Source organism: Euleptes europaea, chromosome 8 (assembly GCF_029931775.1).
Source record: "Euleptes europaea isolate rEulEur1 chromosome 8, rEulEur1.hap1, whole genome shotgun sequence".
NCBI classification, from domain to species: Eukaryota; Metazoa; Chordata; class Lepidosauria; order Squamata; family Sphaerodactylidae; genus Euleptes; species Euleptes europaea.
The window spans coordinates 1,171,535-1,187,005 of NC_079319.1; the positions used below are offsets into that span (position 1 = coordinate 1,171,535).

The 15,471-nt window shown below is 57.6% G+C and overlaps 1 protein-coding gene across 1 annotated transcript in view; it reads left to right on the top strand.

Moving 5' to 3' along the window:
* Positions 1–14,408, top strand: part of MROH1 (maestro heat like repeat family member 1) — a 60,684-nt gene extending 46,276 nt beyond the window's left edge. Inside the window, exons 33-41 of the mRNA XM_056854589.1 lie at positions 1,312–1,449; positions 2,134–2,248; positions 3,777–3,923; positions 4,532–4,720; positions 5,612–5,767; positions 5,861–5,995; positions 6,715–6,822; positions 9,454–9,629; positions 14,246–14,408. Coding sequence (XP_056710567.1) covers positions 1,312–1,449; positions 2,134–2,248; positions 3,777–3,923; positions 4,532–4,720; positions 5,612–5,767; positions 5,861–5,995; positions 6,715–6,822; positions 9,454–9,629; positions 14,246–14,408 — 1,327 coding nt within the window. The remainder of the gene's footprint in view (positions 1–1,311; positions 1,450–2,133; positions 2,249–3,776; positions 3,924–4,531; positions 4,721–5,611; positions 5,768–5,860; positions 5,996–6,714; positions 6,823–9,453; positions 9,630–14,245) is intronic.
* The last annotated feature ends 1,063 nt before the right edge of the window (positions 14,409–15,471 follow it).

A 15,471-nucleotide genomic window follows, 5' to 3' on the forward strand; every position in this document is an offset into this window, starting at 1 on the left:
CTTGCTTTGCGTGAGTTTACACTCTGGTTACTTTCATTGGCAGCTGTTTTTATTGAGATTGATTTTGTTTTTATTCTTACTGATCATTCTTTTTAAGCGCCCCGTCAAACGGAGTGTAGCCTTGCAGCGCCTCCAAAAAATGTCTGAAGGCGATGCCTCAGGGCGCCCATTCCGCAAAGCGGGAGCTGCAGTGGGGAAAGCCAGGCCCCTGCTCCGTGCCAGGCGGACCCACACGGGGGAAGGGGGCCAGCAGGCGGTGGCCTGAAGACCACAGCTGGCACACGGGAACATCTGGGAGGAGGTGGTCCCTTAGACCTGGGCCCTGTTTGCTTCTCCCTATGTTAGGCTAGTGGTCTGCCTGCCCTTTCCCAAACACTTGGGGGGGAGGGGCTGGGGGGTCCCGCTCCTGCCTGACTCTCCCCAGTCATCGCGATGAGCTCCTGAGGGGCTTCACTTTGGAGCTTGGCATGCCAGAGTTGCTGAGCTGGAGACACTGGAGTCTCTGCTGGACTGAGGTGGAAGGATATGCTAGAATGTTCCGTGGTGAACCTGGGAGCGAGGCATTCGAGTCGTAAGGCATTCGAGGGAGCTTGCCTGGCTTCCGAACGAGGACAGTTGGCACCCCTGTGGAGGGCAGCGCTTGTGGCTGCGTCCGGGGCCAGACTAATGCCAAACACAGGTCAGCTGGGTGGCTGCCGTGCCAGGCTCTGGGCCCTGGGGTTCCACTGTCGTCCTGCCCCAGCTCTGGGCAGCTGCCAAACGGGGTCCTCCTCCTCCCTGGAGAGCAGAGGAGGCAGCCGTCCCCCGTAGGGAGAAGTGTTTTTACCAGAGACTTGAAGAAGCCAAGGGCAGGGGCGGTGGGGGGGCGAGAGGCAGGGCCTGTGGGTGAGGTTGGGATGGTGTGTGTGTGACGTGTGTCTGTTTGGAGTCCTGCAACTCTGGCTGGCATAGGGGGAAGTGGGGCAGGAGCTGATTGTCCCGAAGGCTTCCTACAGCTGCTTATGCCCCATCCGCCAGCCTTTCTCCTGCTTTGGGGATCCCATCCATAATCCTGTAGGTTTGGTGTGCCAAGCTCACATCCGCTTCCCAGATGTTCCACTCAGCTCGCAGTGCTCTGACCCCCCCCCAATAAAACCTGCATTCCGAAGAAATCAGCCTTGTGCCCCTCTGGCCCCCTCAGCTCTTGCGTGGCTCTTGGGGTGTGTAGGCAAGGGTGTGTGGCCAACGGTGCGCTCTCTGCAGGCCCTGCGGCGAGGGGCCCCGGGGCCTGGGGCTAGCAGTGCCAGTGGGATCTTTCTGCCCTCTCTCCAGCTCTGCGGTGGACACGCTGAAGGCCATGCTGACCCAGGGGGCCAGTGGGACGGTGGCCAGAGCCGTGACGGACGCTGGGGGCTGGGAGCTGCTGTGCAGCGTGGAGAAGCACCACGAAGGCGTCGCCCTGCTGGCCGGGTAGGTAGAGGCCCTGCTCAGAGACAGTGCGCTGGAATGGCCACATGGGGAAGCCATAAGGCTCAAGCAGAGTAGAGGCTCTCAAATCTGCAGGAGGGTCGTGTCTGACCTCGGGCGATCCCTGGGGTCAGTGAGGAGGAGTGGGGAACGGAGACTGGACAGCCTGCCCTTGAAGCATGCCTTTGTGGGGAAGGGGCTGTGGCTCAGTGGTAGAGCCTCTGCTTGGCATGCAGAAGGTCCCAGGTTCAATCCCCGGCATCCCCAGTTAAAAGGGACAAGGCAAGTAGGTGATGGGAAAGACCTCAGCCTGGGACCCTGGAGAGCAGCTGCTGGTCTGAGTAGACAATACTGACTTGGATAGAGCGAGGGTCTCATTCAGTAGAAGGCAACTTCATGTGTTCAAGCAGGAGCTTAGCATGGGCAGTCTGGCTCTGTGGGGACCCCACAGCCCTGGGAGACAGCCTCGATGCCTTGGGGTTGGGTCCAGGCCTTCCTCTTGACCTGGGTCTGCAGGGGCCCCTTTCCTCGGGATGGGGGTGGTGGGTGAGGAGGCATGGTGGAATGCATTCTGCCAGCCCCAGGGCAAAGAGGGTCAGCTTGCTCTGGGTTGTTGTGCATGGTGACATGCCTGTGTTTGCGTGTGGGGTGCTTATTGTGTGTGTGTGTGGGGGGGCTGTTTTGCAGTGCCATGGTGAAGCACGCTGGGCCCAAGCTCTCCCCCATTGTCAAGAGGCTCGCCCCCATGCTGAACAGCATCTATGACAGCCAGAGGGTGACCACCACGGCCTTCTTCGCAGAGGTGAGTTGGCAACGGGGGCCGGGGAGCGCTACTGACCCCGGAGTCTCAGGATGCTGAACTGTATTAGAATCATAGAATGATAGAATCATAGAGTTGGAAGGGACCACCAGGGTCATCTAGTCCAACCCCCTGCACAATGCAGAAAAATTCACAACTACCTCCCCCCCCCACACCCCCAGTCACCCCTACTCCATGTCCAGAAGATGCCCAAGATGCCCTCCCTTTCATAAACTGCCTAAGGTCATAGAATCAGTATTGCTGACAGATGGCCGTGTAGCCTCTGCTTAAAAACCTCCAGGGAAGGAGAGTCCAGCACCTCCCGAGGAAGCCTGTTCCACTGGGGAACCGCTCTAACTGTTAGAAAATTCTTCCTAATGTCTAGATGGAAACTCTTTTGATTTAATTTCAACCCGTTGGTTCTGGTTCGACTGTCTTGAGCAACAGAAAACAACTCGGCACCCTCCTCTATATGACAGCCCTTCAAGTACTTGAAGATGGTTATCATATCCCCTCTCCATCTTCTCCTCTTCAGGCTAAACATACCCAGCTCCTTCAACCTTTCCTCATAGGACTTGGTCTCCAGACTCCTCACCATCTTTGTTGCCCTCCTCTGGACACGTTCCAGCTTGTCTACATCCTTCTTAAATTGTGGTGCCCAAAACTATACACAGTACTCTAGGTGAGGTCTAACCAGAGCAGAGTAAAGTGATAACCATCAGTTCCAAGGAGCCACTTCACAGAAGTTCTGTCTTCATTGCTGTCGCAAGGAGCTTTGTCCTGTCTGAATGGAGGGGAGGTTGCTTCTCTTCTGTATTCCCCACTGACCTACCCACCCACCGCTAGTAGAATGAGCCATGCAAAATGGCCACAGGGGCTTGGCACTGGGGGTGAGAAGAGTAGCCCGACGCTCCCAAGTGCCATTTTCTGTTCTTGGCATCCCCCCCCCCTCAGCAGCCGGAGCCGGCAAGGCATGGCCTCATCGTCCTTGACGTACTGCCCTGCGGAATGGAATGAGTCAGGCCGGCTCTGCCGCTGTAACCCTTCCTCGCCTGCTCGCCACCTCCAACCCCGGGGCTGTTCCAGTGGGCTTTGTCTGCGGAGAGCGGCCCCCGCGCCGGCACTGCTGCCACGCTCCGTCCCTGCTCGTAAAACCGCCTCTTAAAGTCTCAGCTGATGGAGCGGCCCGGGATTAAGGCTGCTGTTGGCTGAGGAAGTGGGGGGGGGGCAGGCTTGGATGCCGGCCCGGAATCTGAGCGTGGCGGCTGCCTGGGCCTGCCGAGGTTGAGAAGAGCCGGCGCCTGTGCTGCTCCCCCTCGGCAAGGCGATGTGAGCTGTGAGTGCGGGCGAGTGGGACCCTCCCCCCCTAGTCACTCTGGGTGGCTTGCGACTTGCCCTGGGCCCTTGGAGCCTGGTCGGGGCCAGGTCTCTCGTCGGGTGGCTTTGCTGCCTTGAAGTGGCAGGAGAGAGACCTGGGTTCAAACCCATCCCTCCCCCGTGGGTGGGCTCTGACTCTTTCCGTGTCTTCCAGCTCCTCAAGAGCAACGTGGTGAATGACCTGGTCCTCTTGGAATCCATGATGGACAACATGACTGCCCGCCAGAGAGACCCTTGCACGGCCGTGCGCATGCTCTCCCTGCGGGGGCTGGGCAACATGGCCCTGGGCTCACCGGGAAAGGTGAGGGCTGAGGAAGGGGCGGCCTCTGCGATGACCACGGGGCAACGGTTGCTCTTGCGCCACTCTCCGTGGGCAGGCAGAACCACCTCTGCCAGCGATGGTCTGGGCTTGGATCCCTCTTGGGAGATGTGGCTCTGGAAGGGACTACAACTCCCACGCTGCTTTGCCCTCCACAAACCGAGGCCCTGCTGCGTCCCACTCCCTGGAGCTGCCTTGGGAGAGTCTTGGTGGGAGCCCTGTTGACTGCCGGGGCTCCAGAGGCTGTGAGGCCCCCGGCATGGGCAGCTGCCTTCCTTGGCCTCTGCAGGAGTCCAGCTCCCGTGCGGTGCTCTGTGATGGCATCTCATTCTTGTTCCTGCTTTGCTTCCTGTTGCCCCGACGGGGTCTTTTCCTCTTGCCCAATCTGCTCTCTCCCCATGGCCCACATCCAAAGGAACTGCTGTTCTCTGAAGCTGCCTCGGCAGGCCCCCCTCTTGCCCCACCTCCCAACATGCGGGGCCCTTTGCCAGCCTGGCCTTGTGTGCATGTGCAGCAGCCACTCTGCCCCTGAGCTTGTCTCTCCCTGCCACTGAGCCATTTGTGGGGCTTTCTTGGCCTCCTCCCTGCAGGTGAGGCAGCATGGCACCCAGCTGCTGGCCTCCATGGTCAACGGCATGGACGACAAGGATGACCCCCACAACGCTGTGGCACTGGAGGCCATGTCCAGCCTCTCCCGGATCCTGGCCTTCACGGAGGAGAGGGACGTCCGTTCCATGCTGCTCCACATCGCCATCCGCATACGGCCCTTTTTTGACAATGTAAGAATGGGGCGGGGGGGGAGGCACTGCAGTGGCTGAAGCCCCCCTGTCTGGGAGAGGGGATACGAGGAAGAGAGGCCCCGACAGTGGAGCAGCTGTGCCCGCCCCATCGGCAGCTGCTGGTGCCCCCGTGCCATGCCCAAAGGCCATTCAGCCACTCAAGAACTGGTGTGGGTGGGGAGGGAGAGACCCCCCCAAGGCCTGGCAGGGGCTTGGTTGGAACATGTGCTGGAGACATGGGTCGGTAAGAAGGGGGCCCTGGCCCCCAGTTCCGATGGCCAAGCAAGCCTACCCTCTGGGCATTGTGAGATCGGGAGGGGAGGGGCCGTGGCTCAGTTTGTAGATCATCTGCTTGGCAGGCAGAAGGTCCCAGGTTCAATCCCCAGCATCTCCAGTTAAAGGGACCAGGCAAGTAAGTGATGCGAAAGACCTCCGCCTGATACCCTGGAGAGCCACTGTTGGTCAGAGTAGACAATACTGACTTTGATGGACCTTGATGGTCTGGTTCAGTATAAGGCAGCTTCATGTGTAAAAAGACACAAACCAGTTGCATGACTCCGAGATCTCTTCTCCGCAGCTGACTGCAGTGAGGGGGGGAAGGGGAGGGCAGAGGGCCGGGGCAGCATCCGGGGGGGGGGGGCTTCGGGGCCTCTGGTTGGCTGTCCCCCCTTGGCCAGGCTGGCTTCCATTCCATGGCTGCTGCTGTTTGTTCCTTGTTCTTTCTTGTGAGCAAAGGTGTGCGGGAGGGACTCTCTCCTCCCCAGAGCGCAGAGGTTGTTTGGGACCCTCCCAGGTCGGTTGTGCAGGAGGGGCTGGGGTGCAGGCGCCAGGGTGTTTGGGGGCTAAACCCACCCCCCCTCCATGATCCCAGTGTCGCTGCTTCCCCTGTAGGAGAAACAGGGGCTGCGCCAGTCGTCCATCGTCCTCTTTGGGAACCTGACCCAGTTCAGTGCCGGCAGCTGTGAGGACGCCTTCTTTGAGCAGATCCTGAATGGCCTCGTGACCCTCCTGCTGCACCTTCAGGATCCCAAGCCGGAGGTCGTCAAGGTCGGCACCCGGTGGGGGGTGGGGGGTGGGGGGTGAGCGTTTACTGGGGGGGGTGGGGAAGCCCCTGACTCACCCCCCTTTCCCTCCCGGCAGGCCTGCAAGTTTGCGCTGCGCATGTGCGGCCCCAGCATGGGCTGCCCTGTGCTCTGCGACATGTTCCAAAACCACCTCCACGAGGACCGGAGCCTCCACTACGGCGAATTCATGAATGACGTCTGCAAACACCTGGTGAGTCAGAGGCTGCCCGGCGTAGGGGGGTGGTCCACGGAGCCCCACCGCAGAAGGGCCTCCAGAGAGTTTCCAGCCTCAGGGCCCTTGCTGAAGGCTGCCCCACTGCATTCTGGGAGAGGGACGATATGGGGGACTTGGAGGTTTGCACTGTGGGGCCATCGCCTCTCCGGCACACTTGCTGCCGGCCAGTGGCGTTCTGCCCCCATGTGTGCACCTCTCTCGGCAGTGCGCATGCACTCTGTGGCATCTGGAGACTGGCAGGAGTGCCAGTGGATGGGGCACTCTTCTGTCTGTGCTGGAGCCGTAGGCCTGGTGTCTGCTGGGGCCGAGTCTGGGGCGATTGGTGCAGCCCCTCAGAACCTTCTGGCAGCATTTAGAATGGGGGGGGGGGAGTGGAGCAAGGAATTGCCTCTAGGGCAACGGGGTGTCCAGCCCCTCGAGCTCTGGAGCGCTTCAGGAATGAATGCACCTCTGTGGCAAAACTCCGCCAACTGCTGGGAGGCTCCCGGGGTTCTTCCTCGGGCAGCCCCTTCTCCTTGGGCTCTCCTCCCTGCCTGCTCTGACTTGTAGCTCCTGGGGATGGGGAAGGGGGGGGGCCCTTCCTCCAAGAAGCGCAGTGTGGGCTGTGCAGTTTCCCCTGTGCCTGTTATCCTCGCAACAGCCCTGCGAGGCGCTGGCAGAGGATGACCCCCGGGGCCTCCGGTTCTCTTCCCCAGATGCAAAATTATCCAGACATGCTGAGCCGCTTGATCGCCACCAACCTCTTCTACTTCAAGAGCAACTGGGCGGACATCCGTGCCGCGGCTCCCATGTTTGTCGGTGAGTCGGGAAGGGCCCTGCCGAGGGGTCCCACTTCCCCTGGCTGCGCTGCTGGGGCCGAGTCTGGTTCTGAGTAGGGAGGGGGGTGCGTTTCTGCTCCCAGCCCCAGGTGACCCTCCCCCCCGTCTCTCTCCTCCCCCCCCCGTCTCTCCCTCCCAGGCTTCCTGGTTCTTCACATCGACAGAGAGCACAGCCAGCAGTTGGACCTGGATGAGCTCTTGGCAGGTGAGTGGGGGGGGGGCTTGGGGGGTGGTCCAGCTCACAGGTGGGGCTGCAGCTGCCTAATTGCACTTTTCACCAAAGTGTAGCTCCAAAGTCTGCCTCTGCTGGGGGGTATCTGGTACGGTCCCCCTCCCCCCGAAGTTCCACTCTCGCATTGAGGGGGGTGGGTTTTGCATCCTCGGAGCTGAAATGCAAGCCTATGAAAACGGAACAGGAGCTCTCCTGCGCAGAGTCCACGATATCAGCAGTGCCTCTGACCAGACAGCTGGGACGGTCCCTCCCTGAGCGGCCTTTCCTTCTTTCCTTACTTCCTCCCTCCAAGTGTGGGGCAGCAGCCTCTGCTGTATCTGAAGCACCAATGGGGCGCAGGGGGAGTCGACCATCCTTCCACTCAAGCTTTGCCCGTTGAAGGTCTTCTAACGGAAGGCAGCGTCAGAAGGGGGTGCCAAAGGAACCCCACCTCGAAGCTGCCCTAAGCAAGGTCATCTTTTCCTGTTTGGTTCCTGGGGTAAAAACAAAGTGGGGAGGGGGGGCAGTGTGTGCATGGGGGTGGTCTCTTCAGGGTTTCACTTCACAATTCTGCATCCGTGAGGGTGCTCAGAAGATCTGCTGCTCCTCTTTAAATGAATCGCATGCTTCCCCCCCGCCCCCGCCCCCCGTACCAAGTTCAGGGACTGCAGAGAAGATGATTGGGGGGGCGGGGGGTGTCTTCATCTGTAGAGATGTTCAGTTGGGCTCTGAATGGCCTGGAGGAGGGATGTGGAATGAGGAGGAGGATGCAGAACTCTCTGCCTCTCCAAAACCCATCCTCAGTCACTGCAGGTGTGTGTGTGTGGGTTCTTAGGACTCAAGCACGGGTCTGGCAGCAGGAGGTGGGGGGTTACATGTGCTCATGCACGAAGGAGCTTTAGAAGATATTGGCCGGACACCCAGGTGGGGGGTCCAGAGCAGCATCTTGGTGTTGCGCAAGCCCTTCAATGCATGGCAGCGGCGGCTTCTCCTGGGCACCCCGGCAGCACCTCAAGGCATTTGGGGGCTGGCTGTTACCCAGGAGGGGTGGGCAGCCTGCTGGCACCCCAGCTGTTTGCAGCCCCAGCGCCTCCCCGTGCCGCGATCTGCCATCCAAGGAGCAGGAGAGGAAGCCAGTGAAGTAACGAACTTTCCTGGATTTCGGGGCTGTTTTCCTTGTCAGCAGTGACCTCATCGCTTAGAATAAGGCTCGGAAAATCTTGGAGCTTTCCAGCGAAGCTTAAAAACCACTAAAAAAGGAAAAACTATCTTTCCGTTGGCTGCCGGAGGGGTCCTGGAGAGAGAGAGAGAGAGAGGCAGGCCCGTCTGTGTGCCGCGTGTGTGGGGGAGGCTTTGGAGGGGGAGCGGGGAGGGCTCGCCGGACGGGGTCACCGCACAGCTTCCCGTATTGAGCACCGAGGCCCTCTGGCTGACGGCAGGGGGGGGGGGAGAGAGAGGAGAGCTCCTGCAGCTGGCCCCCGCAGCGATCAACGGGAAGGGAAGCAGCTCAGCACATAAATCAGGCCGCCTCTCGTCCACTCTGGAGGGACGGGAGAGTCTCGGATTTGCAGTGTAAACAGGCTACTGGAAAAATATTATTGTATCTCCACTGTTTGGGAAGGACTGCCGGCCCGGCTTGGCTTTCGGCTGGGTGCGTGCCAGGCCTTGGCTGCAGCAACTGACGGCCCCAGCTGGGCCCTCCAGAGCTGTGGGGCTGGAGGGGGGAGGCTTTTGCCCCGCGGTGCTGAAGGTGTGTGCCTGGCTGCAGCCACTACGCAACTGGGAGCCTTGGCTGCTGGGGGCTTGGCCATGAGTCCAGAGAAGGGGTCTCTCTAGGGCCCAGAGGCATGCAGGGGTGCCAGAAGGCGCTGCTGGGCCGCCATTCTGGCTGATGGGGCGGGAGGTGCTGGGTCCTCTGGGGCGTGAGCCTCCTGTGGCTTGCAGGGGTGCAGAGCAGTCCTGGGCCAGCTGCCGACGCATTTCCGGTGCTTCTTTTCTCCCCAGCCCTCACTGTCCTGCTGAAGGACCCCGTGCCTGCCGTGCGGGTCAAAGTGGCCGAGACGCTGGGCCGTCTGGTCCGGATTGCGTGAGGGGCTCTGCTCCGCAGCGTGGGACCCACTGGACTTGCGCCAAGCCCTCCTTCCTGCACTCTGCCCCTCGGGGCGCACTTCGTCTTCCACAGCAACTGGGGCCACCAAATGCACGCTGAACCACATCACCCGTCTCGGAGGGCAGAGCTGCGGCCTGGGGCTCCTCTGCTGTTACAGCAGCCCTCGCGCCATGATTTTAGGTTTTAAATGGACTTTCTATGCCAGGGACACGCAAGGGCAGATACGAGGGAACAAAATGGTGGTGGGGCTGCCATTTCCACAGTCCTCCCCTCGCAGTCTCCTCTACATTTCACCCATCACCCCCTTCTACACCCCCACATCCCTGGCCTCCCCCACACTGGTCCCCGGGTGAAGAGCAGGGCGAGCTTCCCACCCCACACAGCCAAGGTTCACACCCCTGCCCGACTTGCTCTTCCAGGGGCTCAGCGGCCCACGTGCCTGCCCCCTCCTGGCAGGGGCTCTTGGGGCTGGTGAGTCTCCTTCCAGGGCTTCCACTGGCTCAGTCCTTGTCCCTCCCAGAAGGAACCTCTGTGTGTGTATGTGTATGTGTGTGTACATATGATCAGACTGCTTATTTTTAAATAAAGTTCTTTGCTTTCAGAACCGTGGTGGGTTTTTTTCTTTCTTGGCTCCAACTCTGAAGACTGAAAGCAGCTGGCCCTCAACCGGAAGGTCCTGCCTCCGCCGCTTGAGGTGGGCCAGAATGCGCTCCCCGGAACAATCAGATCTGCACGCATAAGCTTATTGTGCATGAATCTGCCTCTTGACATGTGAAGGAGCCACAAATCCGGCGGCACGCGTGGCCCTGCCTTGCCGTTTACCTGCTGCCGCCGCCCACCAACCTGAAGGCTCCTCGCTGCTGTGAGGACTAGAAACCTGATGGGAAAGGAAAATCTAGGCATGTCCTCTGTGCCGAAGCCACCCTAAGGGTAGATTCGAGTCCGGGAGCACCTTAGAGCAGGGGTGTGGAACGTCAGGCCCGGGGGCCGTTTAAGGCCCTCGAAATCATTTGGTCTGGCCCTTCATGGGTCCTGGCAAATCTCTAGCTCAGAAGGATCTAAGACTGGCGATCCGTCCCCTCCAGTGAACAGGAACAGCCTCTATTCAAGGTGGTCATTTGTTTTGCTGAGAAGCCTTTTCCCCCCTTGCAGAAGAGTTGTTAGCTATGGAGCTGCTAGGACCGCCCAATAGACTATTAACCCTTTCCCACTAGGGCCCACACCGGGGGGGGGGTCATCAGGGGCAGCTGCCTGCTTTGGGCTTGGTCAGCTAATTTTTAAGTTGATAATTTTGTATGGCCCCCAAATGATGTTATAAATATCCAAATGGCCCTTGGCGGAAAAAAGGTTCCCCACCCCTGCCTTAGAGAGACACAAGATTTCCGGCATATACGCTTTTGAGACTCAAAAGCTCCCTTCGTCAGACATCTGCATGGACAAGCTTATCTGAGGAAGGGAGCTTTGATTCTTGGAAGCTCACAACCCAGAAATCTTGTGGGTCTCTTAAGGTACTAATGGACTCGAATCTAACTCTTCTACTGCAAACCAATAGGACCTCTACCCTCTGAAAACACCCTAAGGTTGTTATCCTGACCACCTGATACTTCAGCCCTAACAAAATCAGGGCGGGGAGAACACCCCACTCCCATACCACCAAGAATGGAAATCCAGGGTGAGTTCATTCTCCTTTCTCTAGTAACAGCGGCCTCTACAGCTAGGATGCAGAAAAGCTGCTAATCTCAGTGTGGGACCACTGGATCAACAATTCCCAACTGGGACACTCCCCCCCCCCCCAAGAAATGGCATCTGTTGAAACTAATTTCAGGTGGGTGGTCTGCAGTAGAACATAATTAGATTCTGGTAGCACCTTGGAGAGTAACCAAAGTTTCCAGGGTATACATTTTTGTGAGTCAAAGCTCATTTCTTCAGCTAGTTGAAAAGGTGTCAGAACCCAATGCCAAGAGCCGACGTGACCAGATTCTCAAGCGCCTGCCCCCGAAAGAAGACCTCTTCGTCACTGAGGATGCCATTTCTGAAGGAGGCAGCCACATTTTAAAAGTGGTGCTGACTCCCCAGACTCCTGTAACCCATGACTGTTGGGGTTAGGAATGACTTCTGCTGTTAGGAAGAACTGCTAAGAGGCGAGCAGTGACTCTGGACCCCCACAATCTCACATGCTAGACACAAGACCAAGAAGCCTGAATGCCCAAGGAATGCCAGTCCCACTTCTGTGGGTCTGCAGGGCAGGACTGAAGGCGGAGACAAAAGTTTCCTTCGTTCTGTGAAACACTGAAACGGTAGACCTAGAGCTACCTAAAAGGCTGCCACATAATTATGGAAGTGGGCAGTTTCTCCCATACCAGCCAAATGGGTATCTAGTTGTAAAACACTGCATGCAGACAAAATTGCCTATGTTTTATTTATTTATTTATAATATTTATTAGCCACCTTTCCCTCTTGTGGAATGCAAGGCAACTTACAATACAAATAAAAACATTCTAAAAAATTAAAAAATGAAACCATTAAAAAGGTCACAATTAAAAAAAAACAATTAGGAGTGCAGGAATAAAAACTAAATCAGTCAAATGCAGTTCTTCAACTGCCTCTTGAAGATCAAATGTGAGGAGGCCAGAGGTTGTTCCACAATGGTGGGGCTGCCACCGAAAAGGCCTCGTATATAGAAAGGTGTGTTGATTCCGTAGGAAACCAAGGCAACACTGGGCGTTTTGCCTTCACTCTTCTGACAAGTATGGGTAAACCAGTGAGCGGCAAAGACTCCTTCCCTTGCCAACCCTCCAATCAACTGGCCCTGAACAACCAAGTCTTCATGGAGGACGGAAGAAACTCCTCCAATGTGAGCATCTGTGACATGCACGCCTGTCCCTTTTGAACATGACTTCCATTGGAAAAAGCACACGAGAGGCTGAGTGTATGGGGAGGGGCCGTGTCTCAGTGGTAGAGCATCTGCTTGGCATGCAGAAGGTCCCAGGTTCAATCCCCAGCATCTCCATTTACAAAAAATGACCTGGCAGTAGGTGATGTGAAAGACGGCTTCCTGAGACCCTGGAGAGCCGCTGCCGGGCTTAGACAATACTGACTTTGATGGACCGAGGGGATCTGATTCAGTAGAAGGCAGCTTCATGTGTTCAATGTGTATATTGCCTCATTGACCTCAAGAGAACCCAGTTCTAGAAAATGGCTCTTTTCAAGCCTCTGACTCATCTTGTGAGGAGAGATGAATGAGGCCAAACTACCGGGCCTCACAATCCCCCCACACTAGGGCAGAAAAACAAGGTGCTGAAGGACTGGCAAGGGCATCCTGGAACTGTAGAGATGGTCACTGAGGCGTAACAAGAAACACCACCTCTCCTGGATTCATCACCCTAGGGAAGAGCTGGGTGAAAGTGGGACTATGAGATGCTTATGTCTACTAGTATGGTAGAAAACTTTGTCTCTATGGCTGTGGTGCCGAAAGAAAGGCAGTGACTGCTACCAAAGGAATGCAGATAAAACTGAGGCCCTCCAGGGGAAGTGCTATTCCTGCCACACATTCTGGGGCCACTAACCTGTGTTTTGCTGACAAGTTTGCTCGCAGTCTCCTTCCTTCCAGGCCTCCCTGGAAGGTGAGAAGCCCCAGCTAAAGCACACACAGCTGGCACTCGTGGTGGGTTGAGAGCTTTGCCCACGTTCCAAAATCGCCCCCCTCCATGGGTCCTCTCCCAGTCTGAGGTGGTGCAAAGGAGATGCTGCTGTCTGGAGACGCGTCTTCTGAAGGCGCCTCGCGTGGAAGCCTCTGCCCCCAGAAAGAACTCTGCCTAGATGCCATGATTCCTGGCGGCTGTGCCAAGCAAATACTTTCCTCCTGACAACATTGCTGAACAGTGGCTGTCCCGCTGGAAACAAATTCTCTGTCTGCGCAGGTGTGTTGGGGCAGACCCCAAGTGGAAGCTGCTAACCACATCCAGGAGAGACTATGGAAAGATGGCTCCGCTTTTCTGGACTTATGATGCGAGCAAAACCAGGACCTGCTGATGACCTTTGGCACCAAGTTGGGGATTCAGTAGACACCCGCTCACCTTAGGCTTTCCCCATACATAAAGTTATTTATTTATTGTAGTATTCCTTACTTTATCACAACGGCACCATAAAGAGACTGGCGGATCTCCTTCATAAAGCAGAAGTTAAAAAAAGAAAAGTGGGAAGAAGCTGCAGGAACAAAGGTTGCCCCTCACGAGTGAGCAAGACTGTGGCCAAGCAGGCTTCCGAGGCAGGGGCCTCTCACAGCACAGACGTAATTCAAGACGCTTCCAAAAGCCAGCCCTTGGCAATGAACTCTGGAACCTCCGGCCAGAAGACTGCAGAAGGCCCACGGCTTCCACTGCGCCACAGCCCCTCCCCTATCAAGAGCTCTTTGGGGACTCCCAGCACATGCCTGGGGGGGAGTTATTCCTTTGCACAGCCCATCTAGCTGAAGGGGTGTGTGGTATCAGCTGGGCCTCCCATTCACCTGTAGCCCCTCTGCCCCCCCGGCTCTGCCCCCCCCCCGGCTCTGCCCTCCTCATTCCCCCTTCTGCTGTCTCCTCCACTTCGCACAGGTGCCTCCTCTAACTGGTCCAGGGCCGCCTGGTCCCATCCCGTTGACTTTGCAAGTTTGCAACCAAGTCAAGCATCACCCGATTCCCAAATGGAGCCTTATTAACCTGCCCTCAGATGCCAGCAGGAGTGCACAGCCTCCCAGGGCCATGGCTGATACAGGGCGAATGGATCCAACAGCGGCCCTGGGGAGGAATCAAGTTGAAATTCAGCCATGGCAGGAGGGAAAGGGTCAGATCAAAAGCTGTGCAGTGACTTCAGGTAGCTGCTTGAGCTCTGGAAAACCAACTGCTTCTAGAAAGAACGGTGTGTTCTTAAAGATGACATTGCTCCAAGGAGTAGGAAGCTGCTGCTGTGATTAATGCCCTGGGAGGCCCAGAGCTGTGGGGCAAACCCTCAAACACTCTGGAGGTGAGCAGCACGGCGCCCAACCAGAAAGCAGCAATGCAACTGGGGCCACTGAGGGACAAAGAGCCCCCTTTCTCCCTCAGAAGGTGCCCCTGGTGGTCGACATGCCAGGAAGAGGGATGCGAATTGCACCTGCAGCCCCCACCCTTGCTGGAGGTGGGCGGTGAAGAGCCTAAAGGCTGCAGCCCGGGCCTGGCTAGAAACCCCCGCTTCTCTGGAGGCTGCTCCCGCTCCCACTCCCCTCCTTAGGGGCACAAGAGACCCCTCAGCCCCCACATGAGCCTCACTATCTGGGGGAGGGGGGCAGTTGGGCACTTCTCTGCTTCATGTACCCGGGGGCTGGAGCCCGAGCTTTCTGCCCACCTGCCAGGGTCTCAAACTGGCTTGATCTCTCCAGGATCAGAGGAGCAGGCCTATTATCTTGGGTGCTGTGGAGCACAGGCAGGATGGTGCTGCTGCCGTCATCTTGCTTGGGGGCTTCCTGGAGGCACCCGGTTGGCCACTGTGTGAACAGACTGCTGGACTTGATGGGCCTGGGTCTGATCCAGCAGGGCCTTTCTTATGTTCTTATGAATCCTCGGAGAGGTGCTGGGGGTGTGTTTGTGCAGCCATCAATTTGGGTTTCATTCCAAGTGATGTGAGCTACTTTCAGATTCAGAGGGGGAGGTGTGTTGCATGAGATGCGCCCCACCCTGCCCAGGGATAAATGCACAGCTGTGCCCTCACCAGCAGTATTATTTAGTCTCCCCCCCCCCCACAATGAAACAGCTGCTCGCCTTGAGTCTACTCCCCAATGCTTCTGGAGGAAAGGCTGCCCTGCCTCGGTCTTGCATCTGCTGCAGAAACAGGGAGCTGGAAAAGCCAGGCTGTGGCTTCTAGAGCAGGAATGGGGGTGGGGGGGGAGGGAGGGAGAAGTCTCTTGCAAACCAGGCCTAGTTTGATCTTGCAGCATGGACTCTCGCAGGAAAGGAAAAGGGGACAGAGAGGCTTCTATGAACTTAGGCAGTTCATGAGAGGGGAGGGCATCTTGGCCATCTTCTGGGCATGGAGTAGGGGTCACTGGGGGTGTGGGGGAGGAGAGGTAGTTGTGAATTTCCTGCCTTGTGCAGGGGGCTGGACTAGATGACCCTGGGGGTTTCTTCCAACTCTATGATTCTAAGCAGGAGGCCAAAAGAGGTCTGTGTCCTGGGATAGCTCCATTTGCTTAGCAAGAGCTTGGGAGGTGAACTGGAACACAGCTCCTCCGGAGGGGTTGGAGTTACAGCAGATTGGCTGCACAGACTTCGCCCTCTCTTCCCCGGTACTACCCCCC